The following is a 17,978-nucleotide window of genomic DNA, read 5'->3' on the forward strand; positions in this document are numbered from 1 at the left end:
AGGGGAAGGAAAGAAGGAAAGGAGGGAGGGAGGGAGGAAGGAAGGAAGGAAGGGCAGAAGAGAGGGTGGGCAGGCAACTATCAATCTATCCAAACATAACTCAGACCTAGAGCATAGTTTTCTCTGCACCACAAAAACAGAAGCAAGCACTGCCAGTTAAAGTCTACCTGCCAAGGCCACAAAGTCATTTTAGAGCTACCTCTGCCTTTCCTTTCTCTTCCCAATTAAGCGGCACATCTCCCTTCCTCTATCACTATATTCAACTGCAGTCTAGTTCTTTAACCCCTAACAGGTATAACTGCATGAGCTGGCACTCTTGTACTTCCTGAGAGTGACTTAATACACTTTTCCTCACCCCAGACGTTTTTAATGGAAACGGATATACTTCCTAATCATCTCCTTTCAAAGATGGGAAAGGACTCCCTTGGAAAGTAGTAAGTTCCTACCTGCTAGCCATGTTCAAGCAAAGACCACCAGGGTATTGCAGAAAGAATAAAGTAAGAACCTTTAAGTTCCATTCCTGGCCTTGACCTTGTTGCTACTCCAACATGTACACATAATTCCTGAGCACTACTCATGCAATGAACTGCACTAGGAACTATGTGGAATGCAACATAAGAGAGACACTCCTGATCTTTGAAGGGGGAGTAAGTTTTCAAGCATTGAGTTGTTCTCAAAGGTCACTGGTTTTCTTCATAAAAGACCTAAGGCTTCCCTGAATGCAAAAATAAGGATTCAGCATACTCTAAGGATCAGAGACACACCTCAATAGAAACACAGATCTTGCTGTTTGTCATCATCCACACAAAGGGTCCCTACATGAAAACATATCCAGGGTGGAGAGAATTATAAGAGAATAAAGGCCTAAACCACATCTGAGTAATCAAAGCTACTTTAAAATAAGCTCTACTCACAACACACTTTCTAATTTTTAGAAAACACTACAATCTTACAGAGAGATCTGATGATTAACACATTAATGCTCCTTGGCTATTTCTCAGCTATACTCTCCACATGTTTTTCTGGTTAAGTAGCATGATGTGCTACAACCCATTTGAAGAAAGAATTGTTTTGCTCTACTACCAGAGTCTCAATCAAAGCTCAAGCTCTCAACCTACATCTTCCTTTCTCTATGGCCTTTCTTCACTCATCACTGTCATAACTATAGCTTTCGCTCCTGGAAGAAAACTGATAATAAAGCCGAGTGAGAGAAGGGGTATTCTCTATAGGCCAGGATGGATCTGGACAGGGTGTAGTGCCACTGAGGACACTGTTCCCACATTTGAACAGCTGGCCTAAGGAGAACCGTGCTGCAGAAGAGCCCAGTGTGGAGGCCATTCAGTCGTGCCTTGGAGAGATGCTGCTGCTGATTTTGTATTTAGAAAGACCTCCCAAGAGCAGACCAGGAAAAATCCCCTGATGCCAGGCCACTAGACAGAGTTTCCAGGAACGCCAGATCATTACAGTTCCCTTCCCCCAGACATGGAAAAATACCCAAAATATAAGTTTCCTACCATTCTTGGAAATGATCCCTTTGAAGAGAGTGATACTATTTGCTTCCAAAAATCAATGGCTATTCACAAGCAGAGTGGCTGGAGAGACTAAAGAATTCTTAGAGAGACTTCTCCCCGCTGCCCTGCAAAAGGGAGTCTCTCGTCGTCTCTGGTCAGAGGTGCAGAGTGCCTTCCAGGACCCCACCCACAGAAACGTGCAGATGGAGTTGGCCTAAGCAGCGGGAGGGCGCCTACCTGTGTAGCCAGCTAGGGCAGCAGCAGGAATGACAGGCTTGTCCTTGTTGAGGTCAGCACGGTCCCGCACATAGTCCTTGAAGGTGCCCTTGGGCTTGTGGTTGGGTAGGGCAGCCGGATAGTCCTCTGAGTCGAAGCTGTCATAGGAGGGAACACGCTGCAGGCTGTTGAAAGATGACTGGCTGCTCCAGGACTGGGTGAGGCGATCACAACTATCGTAGCTCTCTATGCTTTCAAAAGAGTCCTGGCCCCCGAGTTTACCTGGAGGTAAAGGAGGAGGTAGGAAGAGGACAGGGGAGGAGGGAGTGGGGAAAAAAAAAACTGTAAAAACCCTCTTATGGAGGACAGATTGCTAATCAGATCTGCAGGAGGGACGGAAGAAGGGAGAGGGGAGTGCGAATGGAAGCTTCAGGGGTCACGGGTTGACTCTGAGGAAAGGGGCTGCACTAGGCCACCATCCGAGGGTCCATGGCCACTCTGCTGCCTGGTTTGAGGACTCCAAGTACAGAGATTCAGAGTCAAACGCTGCTCACATCTGTCAGAGTAGCGTTTGGGTCCTCAAGAGTTCTAAAGCCAGAAATCTAGAAGCTGAGGATCACACATGTTATGATACGATTTCTGGCTGATGTCGTAGGCCCAATGAATAAATGAAGAAATCGGAGCAATGTCAGGCTGAATTCCCCACTCCAGCTCAAGCCAATGAGATGACTTCAAAAGGCCCAGTTTGGAAAACATTTTGGTCATAAGAAGAAAGAATCCCATTAGACTAAGAGCAGATTAGCCTGTTTTGACCTTGGAACTAAGTGCTATTTTTTAGCATTTTTCCCAAATACTATTTTAATATGAAATACATGTATTGACCCTATGCCTTTTCAAATAGAGTAAGATGGTGTAAGATGCTTTTCCCAAGAGATTTTTTAAAATCACACACACTGTCACTCTTCTAAACAGAAAACCATATTCTTTATCCTCTCCAAGAAAAATTATGTACTTGAAATTTAAACTTCATTGGAAAAGTGTAGGCAGTATTTAAAAGGTTTATTAAAGAGTTAAGGTCCACAGCAGTGTCAGAAATCCTTTACTGTGTGAGTTGCTTAAGGCATTCTTAACTGACCACAAGATCATGCAAGTTCATTAATTTCCCAAACCAGGTTATAAACAGCTGCTATGATTGCACAATAGCTCCTGGAGAAATTTCCATTGGTAAAAATGCCACTAAAAAGGAGGCTAGCAAAAAAAAAAAAAAAAGTTTTGTAGGAAAACAAATGCATCTAAAAGCTAAAAATGGCTCACAGGAATGGTTTTCATATGCAACTTTCAGATACTTTTCAAGTAACCTAAGTTAAATCATAGGAGACTAGATGGTCACCTCAATTCAGCATAGGCCAAAAGGCAAAGGGATGTGACAAATATTTATGTAGAAATATCCGTAAGTCAACTCTTAATTGTTCAGGGGTGGTTGATCTATAAATTTCAAATCCCAGAATCAAGCTGACTTATACAACTTCATATTAGTGTGCTTCCAGTGTATTTTCCCCCTCCATGACAGCAGAGATTGGTTAAAACAATAAAAATCAAACATGAACAGATGCCCAAATCTAAATTAAATATATAGGAAAATATGTTGCTCCCAACATTGCTTAAAGATCCGGATAAGATGTATTTGGTTGAGTGTGTACTTTTTGTAAAATCCACTGCTGTAGGTTTTCTCTACATACTGACCCCTCCAGAACTGCTTTAAACAGAACGGTGGTGTCATCCGTTTCATCTCATTCCTTCCTCCACTCATCCATTCAGAGGAGGGTAATCTCTGGAAAGCAAACTGAAGAGCTTCATGGAGTTATCAGCCCTGCCCACCCAGTCCACTAGCAAAAGAGCAATTCTTCATTCTTGTTAAAAATGAATATATATTTCTTTATAATTCTTTAAAATTCTTTCCCATTTACCCACCAGAAAAGTCATCTTTTTCACCTTTTTAGAGATCATCTAATTTTCTCTTCAAGAAATTCACACTAAATGATTTAAGAAAACAGCCTACAACCAGAATGTCAAAGCCTTGTTTTAGCAGAACAGGAAATTTTGTGGCGTCTCATAAAAAGGTTATTTGTTCATACCAGCTACTGATCTTCATGGTCATTTATTTTCTCTTTAAGACAAACATACCAAAAGCCTAAGAAGGAGAATTTATATTTTCATCAACACCCCACCAAGTCGATAGTATTTATGCTAAAGTCTCTCTGAAATGATTCCATCTCTATCAGCCAATTTTATACTTGGAGAAAAAGGACAACAGAATTTTCACAAGCAAGATAGTAGAGTTTCCAAGGAGTCCCACTAAGCAAGGGGACTAAACCGAGCCAGAACCAGTCTCTGGCGACCCCCCAAACATGAGGCAAATGCAACCCTGTTGAGAGCTGTGGTTTACAGCGGTAGGCAGCTTTCATTTTAGCTCGATTTCACAACCCTGGTGCTGGGAACCTTCATTTACGGGTATTTTCTCCAAAAACGGGTAGAATCCAACTGGATTAGATACTCAGTTATGCTGCTGTGCTCATGCAGGGAAACCTGTGTTCTCTAAACTGTCCACTAGCCAGCCTTTCTGAGAAGGGCCTCGGCAAGCTCCTTCCAAAGCTATCTGACTCCACCAAACAGACCTCAGAGCACTCAAAACAGAAGATGCGGCAGCACCCAGCCACCCACTGAGCAGACTCGTACAAAGACAGTCCTTAGGGCCCAAATAAGTGGGGCATAGAAGCACTCTGTATGCTGTAATGCAGCCTGTGAATACTGTACTATGATTAGTATAAATAACAATCAGCTAACAGTAATGCTTTCGGTCTAGACCAATCGCAGCATCTCAGATTCAATTGGCCCTTTGCATAGGCCCTGTTTGCAGCACTTCCAACATGCAGAAAACAGCCCTGCACAAAATGGTCTTCCCCTCAAGTTTTTGTGGCCTGAACTTGGAGGGAGGGAAGAAGAGTGGAGCCAGAAAGAAATACCTCGTGTCTCTTTGTAAGGGTCACTTTTGGTCCATAGTCATTAGTTTGGGGTTGGAGGGGTGGTGGGGACCAAAACCAAGAACGAAGAAAAGGAGAGGGAAAAGAGACAATTACACAAATGCAAAGCCAGATGCAATTTCAAAACAATGTGACAGGAGATCTACCCAAAGTTACAACACGGCTGAGCCCAAACCCACAGGCTTGGCCTTACTGTGTAGATGTACAGAAAGTCCCACAAGGAAGAAAGTTGTTTTAATGCTTTGACTTGCCTGATAAAAAAGAAACACATATACACACACTTGTGTGTATGTATTTAAATAGACATGCACCCAAAAATAAAAAAGAGCCAGAAAGGGGAAGGCCGACTGGTCCCACCCATCCCCTTCAGTCTGAAACACTAACACCCTGGGGCCTTAAGAAGGAAGATTAAGGCTTCTGATTTTGCAGGGACTTTCCCTCTGCAGGGCTTGTTGGTGATCCCTAGGCCTGCTAGGAGGAAGTGTGAGTCTGAATACTCGAAGAAGAAGACAATGTGCATGACCCATGATTCTTCAAAGTAAAGGTACCATTGGGCTCTCCTCCAAGACCCTCACGATATGTACCACATATGGTCAGTCATTGAGCAGAAATCACTAATAGGCCAGCCCCAGCCTGACATCTGACTCAAGCCCCGCCTGATCAGCTTTCTCCTGTTCCTCTTCCCATTTATAATTCTTTCCCATTTACCCACCAGAAAAGTCATGTTTTTCACCTTTTTAGAAATCATCTAGCTCTTGCTAAATAGACAAACCCTTTCTTACAATAGACTGCATTTTTCTCAGAAACAAAACAATTTGGACACTTTACTAGGTAGGCTGTACCTCTGAGTGTTTATGTCCTGTTCCTAAAAATTGGGTGCATTTCACCTTTTTTGCTTTATGTCAGCCAGCTCTATTTCGAAACATTTTCTTCTCTGACAGTGAATATTTTATCATTATTATAATAGTCACGTTAACAAAACTACCTTCTTTTGGAAACCCCTGGCCACCTCCTTCCCTGGTCCTCTAGCTAAATACACACTTTCACCACACTGCTGATGACTGGTTCCAAATAAATCGTTGGTTAACCATCTTGTATCTTCCCAAACCGACAAAGTCACAGGAGGCTAAAGATCCCAGGCTGGCCAGCAGAGGTCATTCCAGGTACCAAGCCAGGATGTACAGTCAGACCCAGGAGTCCTCTGGGAGGAGAACCAGGACACATGCTAAGCTTAAGGGTTGTCCAGGGTGGCCACTTGAACCATTTTTATTTGATTCTGTCCTCCTCAAGGAAAATAGAGCATACCTTTCAAAATGACCAAATTCAACTAGAGTTATTAATTGAGTAAAACATTTTGCCCAAGTAAGACATTTAATTTCTTAGATTGACTGATTTTGATTTCACTGTGGACCCCATGGCCTTTGTCATAATAATGGACTTGGCTAAAACACCACGATGAAAAGTTCTCAGTAGCTGGACACTCTAAGATGGGAAGGCTGAAACTGAGGAATCTGCAGGTCTAATAAATGAGAAAGAAAAAAATGGAACCTGAAAAAAACTCACAAAGTCACGTAATTCGTGTAAACCCAAGAGCTTTCAGAGAAGAAATATGACCTACCACGACTGGTCCTCCCCATGCACATGTTGTCTGGGGTGACGACTTCTTGTTTGATAGCAAAGTAGTCGTTCTGCAAGGTGTCTGTCTGGAGAGGGTCCCGGAGAATGACCGAGGGGTAGTCATTCTCATACTTGAGGGAGAGGAGCTCTTCTGAGCTGATGGGATGGAGCGTCTGATAGGACTCTGTGATGAAGCTGGGCTCTGAGAACTCCGATGGTGGAACACACTGGGCATGCTCAATACCATAGCCTGGAAACAAAGGGTTTGCAATTAAAGAGAGGAGAGATTTGTACCTAAAATAAGCAGTTTTCACCATCTACAGGGCCCTATGATGTGGAACAAGCTCCTTAGAGAATAAAGGGAAAATACTTTAAATCAGAAAGGCTTGCATTTTTAACCCTGTCCACTACTAAACAGCTTTAGCCCTTGACAAGATAATTGATTTCCTGACTTCATACCCTCATCTATAAAATGGGGGTGATTGCGATTTTTCCCGGAGCACTGTGATGAAGATGAAATCAGGATAGAGGTAAAATGCCCACCAACATTCCCCACACAATAAATGACACAGAGTAGCTAATATCATTGTGTTACTGGAATAAAAATTGTAATAATGTAAAAAGATAAAAGGAAAAAATAAAACCTGTTTAATATTCCCTATAAAAAGCAGAGCCCTCAGATAAGATGGTCCTATATCTCAGAGCTTACATTAGTGCAACAGGCCTACATTCATTCTTTCCCTCGGGCTATCTCTTCAGTATGGTTGGGTATCTTACATGAAAAAGGAGAAGACTGTATTTCCTGTAATAGAATTTGAAGCTGCATAGCACACTATTACAGAAGGATTTTGGAGGAAATGCTGTCATCTCCACTAGTAAAAAGGAAAGAACAAAGACCAAGATCAAACCCCTAACCCAACCCTCTTTTGGCCATCATAGTGCACAGTATCAAATAGGAACAAAAGTTCAGGGGTCCAGTTGCAGTCTCTCTGCATGACTTTCAGGTGAAGATATCAGAGAAGGATCCCAGTGTGTAGGAACTTGGTAGGTCAATGAAACATATACATAGGTTGAAACTTTGTGATTTGTGGAAAATAATAAAATAAAGTAACAAAGAAGAGTCTACATCTAAGAAGATATTATTTTTGATAGAATTACCATGAAGGAGCCTGAGATTGACTGAGATAGGGGTCTTTTCCTAGTTTCCTATTATCATGAGAGAAGAGGGGTAGAAATGAACTTACTAATGAAGTAATCCGAGGTATAGCGGGATTCTGGATAGGTTGGGTTGACTCCATTAACTTGATATGGTTTCACATCCTCTGCAATGAACAGATAGGGAATGAACAAAGAGGTCAATAGTCAAGTCATGCTTGGCCTAAAAGGATCTTGGAGGCAAAGACCACAATGATCTCAACCCCTTTTCTAAGAAATCTGCATACTCATTAACTGGGTTGGTATCTGAGCCTGTCCTGACTGTGGCCTTGTGTAAAGAAGAGATCAAAAAAATATGACTAAGGTTATTATTTCAGTAGCTGCAAAATGGGATTTAGTATCTTGGAAAGAGAATCCATGAGTAATCTCTAAGGGCTGAGAAGGCATTCAGCATTCATTCTCAATGCATTCGTGCTGCATGTATGTCGCCCACACTACAGCCAAAGGCTTGAGTACATCCCAGGTTAGCAGGATCAATCCCCAACCCCCAAACTGATCAATTTCAAAACTTCTCAAAAATGTATTGCAGTCTTTAGGCCGTAGATTTTACATTCTCCATTTCCTCTAACAGACGTCTGGTTTTTGTTTTGTATTTTTCCCATTGCCCTCAGGTTTCAAGTTCAGGCCCAGACAAGAAGCAGGACACTGGTAAGGTGACTCCATTTGGTGAAATGCGACTGGGCTTGTGTCAAGGGAGAGAAAAGCAACCCAACCAAGCTCCTGCCCAGATGCCAACTCCCCTAGGAAAAGGAAAGGAAGGGAGACGAAGTGCACCTGCGGATAGAAAGCTCTGCATGACACTGCAGTAAGCCTAGGATCCTCTAATTACCCTGGAACAAATGCCATGGCTCCGATTCTTGTATGGAGCAGTCTGATTATATTTCACCATAAGAATCTGACATAGAGAGAGTATGGGTTTGGGTTTTTCCTCAGGTATTTGATAGCTTGTTAGGACCAAAGTCTGATGGGAAAACAAGTTTATGCCTGCACAGAAAAACAGTTCCCAGTTGAGATAAAATGATTAAACTTTGCTTTAGCAGTTTATCAGATTGAAACATCCCCATACCTTTCACCTTCCACCCCACCCCAAACAGCTATGCTCTTTTGGTGCTGTGTTGCTTTAGTTTAATTACAGAACAAAAGCTGTAGGCTCGGCACAAACATCATGCTCATCTCTTCAAGTAACTGAACCTGAAGAGGGAGAATTCTTTCTGCCTCTCTCAACAGAATATTGGGTGGGATGATATGACTTTTGCTCTCAAACATACTGACTTATTTCCTAATTCTCTTAAATTTTCTTACATTATTCCTTTACCCTAAGTGAGGCCAAACCAGTCTTAGGGGCCAGAAGGCCCCTGTAAGTCCACATTATTATACAAAAAGCACAGGATGGGATGTTAAATTTTAAGTTAAATAAAAATATATTGAGGCTGGGCGCGGTGGCTCACGCCTGTAATCCCAATGTTTTGGGAGGCCAAGGTGAGCAGATCACGAGGTCAAGAGATCAAGACCATCCTGACCTTCACCACATGGTGAAGCCCTAACTCTACTAAAAATACAAAAATTAGCTAGGCGTGGTGGCTTGCAACTGTAGTCCCAGCTACTCAGGAGGGTGAGGCAGGAGAATCGCTCGAACCTGGGAGGCGAAGGCTGCAGTGAGCCGAGATGGCGTGACTGTACTCCAGCCTGGGCAACAGAGCGAGACTCTGTCTCAAAAAATAAATACACAAAATAAAATAAAAGTGTATTGAAAGTTGAAATAAAATGAAGAAAAGGAGATGAGTGATACTGAAGAAATCACCTACCCTGAGCTTCATTTTACAGACAAGGACAATAATAGGACTTGTCCTTACTATCTCACACGGTTATTTTGATAATCCAAAGAGAAAACATATTTGAAAGCAGTTTGGAAACAAGGAGACATGATAAAGATATTAATTGTAACTACAATCAGAGATGAGCTTAGATAGCCCAAAACACCTGGCAGGTCCATTGTGATAAATGGAGGAAAACAGCCTCTTAGTAGAATATATTGGGTTACACATTCTGATGGAATCTGCTATTGTGTTTAGAAGTCAACAGTCAAATCTGATCTGTTAGGAGCCTGCCATATCGTTTCCCTCTATAAACAGGTCGCTCATGTCAATACCTATGAGTGGGTGTCTGTGCACGGAGAACATGCCGGTGCTTTGGGGAAGCTTGTGCAACTGCCTGCCATCCTCGGTAAAAGCAGCCACAGAAAGACTCACCTAGTTCTTTCCTGTGTTCCTTTATGTCTTATTTTTCAACAGAAGGTGAAAAGAAGGAATAAAGATAACACTTTTGAGCACAGAGAAATCTAGCTTGGGTCTCTCTTGAGCACTACAGAATGGAATATATTCTTAAACAGAGGAAGGTATTATGTGGGGTAAAAGTGCTAATCCTGAGTTTTGCTCCCCTCCCCCAGCGTCTGTGCCAAGGGTTAGAGCTGATGACCACAGGGAAAGGGTGGGCCTGGGTTAGAGAGGGCAATGGGCTTCTAGGCTTACAGTCAGCTGGAGGGCACTGCTGACTGCTGGTAACTGCAATTTATTTTAAGAAAAAATTCAGAAAAATAAGCGCAAAAACACCCAAGTTTGCCGCCTGCTGCTGTTTCTATACTCAGCCAGGACTGTGGTACATGAGTCACTTGGTCCAAAAAGGTTGGAAGAGGCTGTTAGGGGAGGCCATGTCATTACAAGGTTGCAACATAGCGTCCCGATATAACCCCAGTTCCTGCTCCAGATGTGAAAGGTATGATGCACTACTGCAATTCCAATTCAGTTAGTGGGCAGAGAAATCTGTCTTATTAATACGGTCTCAGAAGCTAAGCCTTCCCGGGATGTGATCAGGTATTATGTGGCATGCATCAAGGCAGTGTGTATTAAGATTGCAGAAAAAACAAACAAACAAACAAACAAACACAAACTATTCTTGGGTTGGCTGTGGGCACTGCCTGTTCAAACAGGGCATGGGTTTGAGATAAGGACCTGGATTAGAATGTCGCAATCCAAGAAGCTTCAGTAGTACAATCTTGCTGAAGATTAATATCTGGACCCCCAATGCACCTGCTGTATGCTGAGCAGTGTACTAGGCACATCCCCACATATGTCCTACAATAGGATGCCCACAGAGAAAGGCATTGACGTCCCACCATTGGGTGAGCCCCCTACCTACTCTCACAGCAACCCCACATAACCTCCACCTCTCCCTGTTTCCACATATTTACCTTTCTGCAGGATCTCTAGATGTTCCCATAAGATGTCCCCAACAAAGTCTGGGGCCAGCTCGAGAAAGCAGTCTTTACCCAGGGCGCAGAGGGCTGCTCCGTTCATACAGAACTTCTGGAAGTCTACACCTTTCAGGCTGAATTCATTCACAGCCCACATCACCCAGTCCCGAACATGGGTTTCTGTCCACTGCCGGGGGTCTGAGGAAAGAGATCAGATGAAGATCCAGCAGGTCGGGCTCTTAACTCCTATCCAAGCCTCAGAGAGGAGACTGAAGGAGCTGAATTTAGCTGAGAATGCTATCTTTATTCATCGAATGAGGAAGCACCAGCCTAGCCTGCACATCATTGAGTGCCTTCCATAACCCTCCCTTCCACATTCATCATCTCCGCCTTCTCTATTTCACCAGCTAGGAGGTCACTACTGACAGCCAAAAAGTACCACATAAGTATTCTCTGTCCTTGCAGGCAAAGATTTCCATGCATCTCCTCTCTCACTGCCTTATTCCCATTGGACTTATTTAAAGCCCTGAACAAGAGAACAAATGGCTTCTTTAATAGCAATAATAACAAGAGATTGCTCATGCCTCTCCCTGCTCTTAAGTTATAATATACTTGAGACTATTATTCTCAATTATTTTTTATCTTAGCCAATTATAGTGGTAATAATTGTAGCAATTAGTAGTAGTCATTCATTCAAATGGCACTTGGTAATAACATTATTAGGTGCCTGTATTATACCAGGTACTCTGCAAAGTCTGTACTTATCATAAGCTATGCTTTGAGTAGCACTGTAGTATTGATAACATGCGATCTTCATACATGACCTGAGGTTTAACCTGGCTACACCCGCCAATGACACTTAGAAGTTCAGATGACAGCAGGTGTAATGCCCAACATGAGAGCTGCTCCAAGAGATCCAGAAGGGATTCTAGCATACAGGCAGGTTCGAGGACCACTGTCCTCATACCAAGATGGCAGGGACAAGCCCAGGAGATGGGGCAGCCTCAGTATGTGTGTCACGATTGTCCTAACAGATGACAGCCATGGCCCATAGCTGCTGACTCCAATGTGGTTAGTGTAACGTCTGCCTCACACACTCCAGGTGAGAAAATGAGTCTTCCCGAAGGGCCTGACCCCAACCACTCCTTTTCCAACTACAAAACCATACCTTTTGGGATCCCCAGTCGTTGCTGTTCTTTAGTGAAACCACTGAAAGTAGCTTTTAATGCTTGAGACATCATTTCTTTGCTGCTTGGAGTTAATAGTGGGACATCTGCACATTCCATATCTGCATGAAAAAATTGCATATGAATAACAAAAATTATATAGGTAATGAACCAATCATAAAACATTACAAATGGGCTGTAAGAAGGCAAGCTGAGAAACAACTGTGCTAGCATCCTCCCCAGAGCACCAGAGCAGGCAATTTTTTTTTTTTTTTTTTTTTTTTTTTGAGACAGAGTCTCACTCTGTCGCCCAGGCTGGAGGGTAGTGGCGTGATCTCAGCTCACTGCAACCTCTGCCTCCTGGGTTCAAGCGATTCTCCTGCCTCAGCCTCCTGAGTAGCTAGGATTACAGGCATGTGCCATGATGTCCAGCTAGTTTTTTTTTATTTTTAGTAGAGACAGGGTTTCACCATGTTGGCCAGGCTGGTCTCGAGCTCCTGACCTCAAGAGATCCACCTGCCTCGGCCTCCCAAAGTGCTGGGATTATAGGCATGAGCCACTGTGCCAGCATGAGCAGACAACATTTAGGGGCTTTCCACATTGTGCTAGGCCTAAAATGTCCTGCATCCCTGACAAACAAATATGTTTACTCTTCCTGAACACCTCTACTAGTTTATACACAGTCCCTGCTTATCTTTCACATTTACCGAGAGTATTAATGTTACTACATGCTTTCAGTTACCTATGAAAATGAAATAACAATATTCATTCATTCAACAAATGATTATCTAGCACTTGCTTTGTGCAAGGAATTAAAGAAACAACACAGAAATAGTCTCTACAGAAGCTAGCTATCTGATTCTTGCAGTAGATTCAGCCACTAAAAATCTATCTACACAGTTAAATGTTCAAATGCAGTGTTAATAAGGGCTTCAAAGGAGAAGTACATGATGCAACGTTAATGTGCAACAGGAATTCCTAGAAGTCTGAAGGAAACAGGAAAGGCCTCCATTAGAAGAAGAGAGATGTTTGACCTGAGATGTGAAGGATGCATGAGAATTTAGGAAGAAAAGAATACTCCAGATCAGTGGTTCTCAAAGTGTAGTCCTCAGAGCAGGGACATCAGCATCAACTGAAAAAAGATCATTTTGTTTTAAGATCACCTTATCTGTTCTGTAAAGAGTGGTTTAGGGGGTGAGCATGAATGGATGAGCAAGACATTTTAGAAAGTTACTGCATCAGTCCTGGTGAGAGAGGATGGTGGCTTTGACTACAAAAGTGGCAAGGCAGATAACATAAGTGAGCCAATTTGAAGTGCATACGGGATGAAAAATCTATAAAGCTTGGTTAGTGTCAGTAGTGAAGAAGAGTGAGGCATTACAGCCTGCAGATTTGCAAATGTATCATCATTTGCTACACCCACATGCACCTTAATCTCTGCTATGTCCATCCAGATCCTCCTGTATTTGCGGACCACGTTCACAGTGTTGGTACATAAATACAGCTGAACGTAAACATCTTCTGAATTCATCTCAGGCACAATTTCCCACAAAAAGTGAATAAGCAAAGAAATGAGCTGAGAATCCCTACTAGCTTTCCTGTTACCTTTTGACAGTGATACACTTTACCAAAGTGATTTCTAGAAACCTGAATCTTCAGTGTATGCCATGAGACTGACTTATAAAATGACTAAGTTCCAGGCAAGGCTACTACAGAAATTCTTCAACTGGCCATTCCTAAATTTCGCTTGGTTAAAAAATACTCCCTGGACACAAACAATGTGTTATGGGCTGAATGAAATTAAGCATAGGATAAATCTCTGAAGAAAGGAGCAAATATATTGCCTCTGAATGTCGAACTAAGTGGAGATTACACTGCATAAAAGAAGGACAGGTGGCTCTTTCTCTCGTTTGCTTTTAGTGATAGTGTCAGGAAACTGCTAGAGTCCAGTCTGTGCCCTGGAAGAACAGAAGGGCTCCCTAGCTGCTCTTCCAGGCCTTGCCAATGACGAGGAATCTGAAGTTCCAGGGAGTGGTAAGTTTAGGTTGCCCTGGGACATGCCCAAAAAAATCTAGTGGAAAAAATCAACATGTCTCCAGGAAGGTTGACAAAATGATGGAAAATCCCAGATTGTTAGAGGGAAGTAATTGGGAGAGGGGATAGAACATTGATTACATAACATCCAGCCCTTCAAACGATGGAGTAATCATCAAATGAGTCACTAAGAAACACATGGCTGCTCCCCATCCATCCCCACTCTACACCTCCAAGAACAGCTAAGCGGCAGGTCCAGAAATGTCTTCCCTTAGAGTAGAAATCAGTTTTACTTTAGAGAAAAGGGCTCTCTAGTTAACCAGAGAGTATTGCTTCTGAGAGAAGAAACGACTGTAGCAGCCCCAGCTCCCAGCACACGGCTAAACACACAAGTCGATCAACAAATGTTAAGTGAATTAAATTTTTCCAAATTTGAAGCAACTTTCCTCCCTTCACCCACATCCAACACAAATTCATTAACTTGAACTGTGTGGGTTTTGTTGTGTGTGTTTGTTCCCTCCATTAGATTTATGACTTGATGAAAAGGACCTTACTGATGGCGGAAAATGGCCAGGACAACACATGTGGAAAACACAGGCCAGGCCAAACGAACAAGCAGTGGTTCTGCTGTAGCGGGAACTGAAGGATGAGACTGACTAGGAGGCCCCAGAATCTTCTCAACATGAAAGCTGGGACAGTGGGATGCCAGTGTGAGGTAACAGCCAAGGACGACAGCAGAAAGCCTGAAAAAGAAGTTCCTTGAGTCTGCCTCCCATAACTCCACACGCCCTGGCAGTGTGGTCTGGACAGGACTGCTGAGCTGACAATTCTCCACGTAGGTTTCTACTTCCTGTCAGGGGGCAGGCATTTCTGGGTTCTCACTTGTTCTCTCCCAGGAAAGTAGCTAGAATTACTTTTGCCTTTCCACCTCAATGCCATCTCCACAAGCCCGGTCCACGTGCTGTTGGGGCCCCATCAGAGGTGCCTGGCTCTGTCCCTCTGGCTGTAAGACTCAAGTGCTAGATCTCTTTTAAAAAAGGGTTCACATCCCAGCTGGGGGAAACCATCCCTGTCCACTTAGGACACTTGCATTTGGACTTGATCAGCTCCAGAGAAGGCACAGCATTGTCCTTGGAGCCAAACGATTCAGATATAAAAGTCAGAACTTCATCCTATAAAGTGTGGAATTGTAGTTTAAAAAAAAAAAAAGTCAAACTCCCTTCTATAAGTAAGTGAACAGTTGGCAAAGATTGTCTTTTTCAGTTGTGTGAGTACTGCTCTTAAATGACGACTAATCATGCTCAAAAGTGTATATTAAATAGAAAATAAACTCATCATATAAAATACTAATTCAAAAATTCCCTTTATGTTGTTTGCAGATTGTAGCAGTTCTGTTCATTATACTCATCAAAAACAATAATAAAATCATTCCACGGGTGAAAAATCTGACATGACTTAGCCTAAGCAGATATCTCTTTACTCTTAAAATACTTTACTTCATCACCGATTATAATATTTTTACATTAGGTACGAAATATTTCTAATTTTAGAATCAGTGTCTGGAAGTTAATCACTACGTCCAAAAACATTAACTAATTATATTTTATGGAAAAATACTGAAATCTCCTTTGTGCTAATAATTATAACATCTTAAATTCAAATAACATATTTGTTTCAAAATGCTGAGAATCCGGCCTGGAGAAAGACTATGCCAACACAGTGGAGATTGTAAACACGATGCACTGGGAAATGAGGACATAAATATATTGCAATTATATTATATTTCCTGCCCACTGATTATTCCTTGGGACACCAAATTTCAGTTAATATTTATAGGAATTCCCCTAGACCTCTGAAAGGACAGCTGTGCAGAAGCTGGTGATTAAATAACCATTGCAAGAGATTGCACAGTATTTAGACAGAAGCGAGCAGGTAGCTTTCCCTGAATCTACAGAAGAATAAGCTAGTGGCATTTTGAATGCAGGGAAACATCTGCTCATTTTTCATTGTGGCCTAACCCTGAACCACCTCATAGATGTTTCAAGTGAAATGTAAAACAAGGGTTTCCATTCACTTACATGTAACTCAAAGTTAAGGGCTGTTCAGTTTCCAAGAACCTTCCAGCGTGTTTCATGTGTCTTTTCATACCATTCTTTTCAGTTCTTTGAAACCGAATGGCTCTTACCAACAATGGTACACAGAATCTAAACACTAGGTGGCTTTCGTTTGGCAAGAAATTCAAGACATCTGGCCTTACTGACCTCACAAGTTCATGTTCTCACCATTCTCAATCAATGATCATGGGAAGACTGGAGCGTCTGGGATCCTAGGGTTAGGAGATGAGGGATACAGCCAAGGACAAGAAACCCAAGGTGCACGTCCCAGTTTTGCATGACCATTGAACTGGGCCCAACCCCATCAGATTATGATACCAGTCATGTGTGTCGGGTATGGTCACACTCAATAGCAGCATGAAAGAAATACTAAGAGAGAATAATATGCCTTATACCTAAGGAATGCTTTACAGTTTGCCAAGACTCTTCACATACACTATTCCAAAATATCCTCTAAACATAAAACTGCTGAGGGGCCTGGAAAGGTATCACAAGGTCCCCATTTCACAGATGAGGAAATCAAGGCCCTGAGAGATCAAGAGCTTGATCTAAAGTCACAAGGCCAAGAGGGACCAGCTGGGGCTAGAAGCCAGTCTTCTAACTCTTAAAATTCAGGGTCTTTCTCTCTATTCTACTGCAAACAGAAATGGATCAGATATCCAGGAAAACTAACATTTTCAGAGCTGAGAAAAAAAAAATGGGACTTTTCCTTTCTTATTTTAAAAGATTTTAGGAGTGATTAAAAACTTAAAACTATTCCAAGAAACCCAGGGTTTCATACAGCTAGCCCCGTAAGGACATAATTAACAGCCATTTACAGAATCAACTATAATCTTTTCCTTTCCTGGCACCCAGGCAAGTGAGGCTTCCTTCCATATGAAGCAAATGGGTTAAGTGAAAACCTGGCTTCCTTCTCTGTTCATGTGCAACCCTGACTCAACCTAATGGGCAACTTTGCATATAACAGAAGTTTAATTCATTACATAAAGGCTTACTGAAATATATTTTTTAAAGTAAAAGTAAACCAAGAATAAACCTTCTGGTCCACATGGAGAGGATAAAAGAACAGTTCTCCAAACTGAAAGATAGGATTCTAAAGATAAAGAAAAAAGAGAGAGAGGGGCATGCATTGTTGACAACTTGTTGATCAAATTCCATGGGTTCTGATTTCACTTATGCCATTAGTGTAGACACACTGGATAAGTCACTTACTCAATTCACTTTTAAAAGAGGACTGTTCATAGGTGGTGTCTATATCCCTCATAGAGTTTTACATTTTTTATTTGGCAATTTTCAAACATACATAAAAGTAGAGAGAAACTCTATTCAAAATTTATCAATACTACCCATTTTTATTTCATCTTCCACACACATGCACACTCATACACACATGCAGAAGAATTATACACCGAATCCCAGACAACAAGTCATTTCACCCACAAATATTTCATTGTCACAAGGATAATTTTTAGATAAAGGGAGATCATAGAGTTAAAGTTTAAAAAGAGGCAAATAAACTCAAGGAAAAAATAAAAAAGGCTTCAAGTTACTTTCTCTCATGCTTAAATCTAGGTCTGTATTTCATGCATTGGCCCACTTGAACCACAGAACTTCTTTCAAAGCAACACTGTCATGATCTGGAAAGTGCCAATGTTGGATCACAGAGAGATGATTTCAAATCAAGATGGTAAGCCAGTTCCAGGGACTTCCACTTCTTACAAGCAGAAGGCTGCAGTGATATTTCCGCTTAATGGTCAACATTCTCCAGAACTTACAACTGTAACTAAAGTGTACAAAACAAATAAAAAGGCTTG

The 17,978-nt window shown here is 42.1% G+C and overlaps 1 protein-coding gene across 4 annotated transcripts in view; it reads right to left on the reverse strand.

Moving 5' to 3' along the window:
* The window catches only part of ETS1 (ETS proto-oncogene 1, transcription factor), a 128,957-nt gene that overhangs the window by 19,608 nt on the left and 91,371 nt on the right, over window positions 1-17,978 (reverse strand). For 3 of the 4 annotated variants that reach the window (XM_032167870.1, XM_032167871.2, XM_032167872.1), the window contains 5 exons: window positions 12,019-12,138; window positions 10,848-11,048; window positions 7,630-7,707; window positions 6,387-6,635; window positions 1,749-2,009 (listed from right to left, as the gene is read on the reverse strand). In XM_032167870.1, the coding sequence (XP_032023761.1) occupies window positions 1,749-2,009; window positions 6,387-6,635; window positions 7,630-7,707; window positions 10,848-11,048; window positions 12,019-12,138 (909 nt within the window). The remainder of the gene's footprint in view (window positions 1-1,748; window positions 2,010-6,386; window positions 6,636-7,629; window positions 7,708-10,847; window positions 11,049-12,018; window positions 12,139-17,978) is intronic. The other variant, XM_058446770.1, reaches the window with a different exon arrangement.

This window comes from Hylobates moloch, unplaced genomic scaffold (genome assembly GCF_009828535.3).
Source record: "Hylobates moloch isolate HMO894 unplaced genomic scaffold, HMol_V3 SCAFFOLD_11, whole genome shotgun sequence".
NCBI lineage: Eukaryota > Metazoa > Chordata > Mammalia > Primates > Hylobatidae > Hylobates > Hylobates moloch.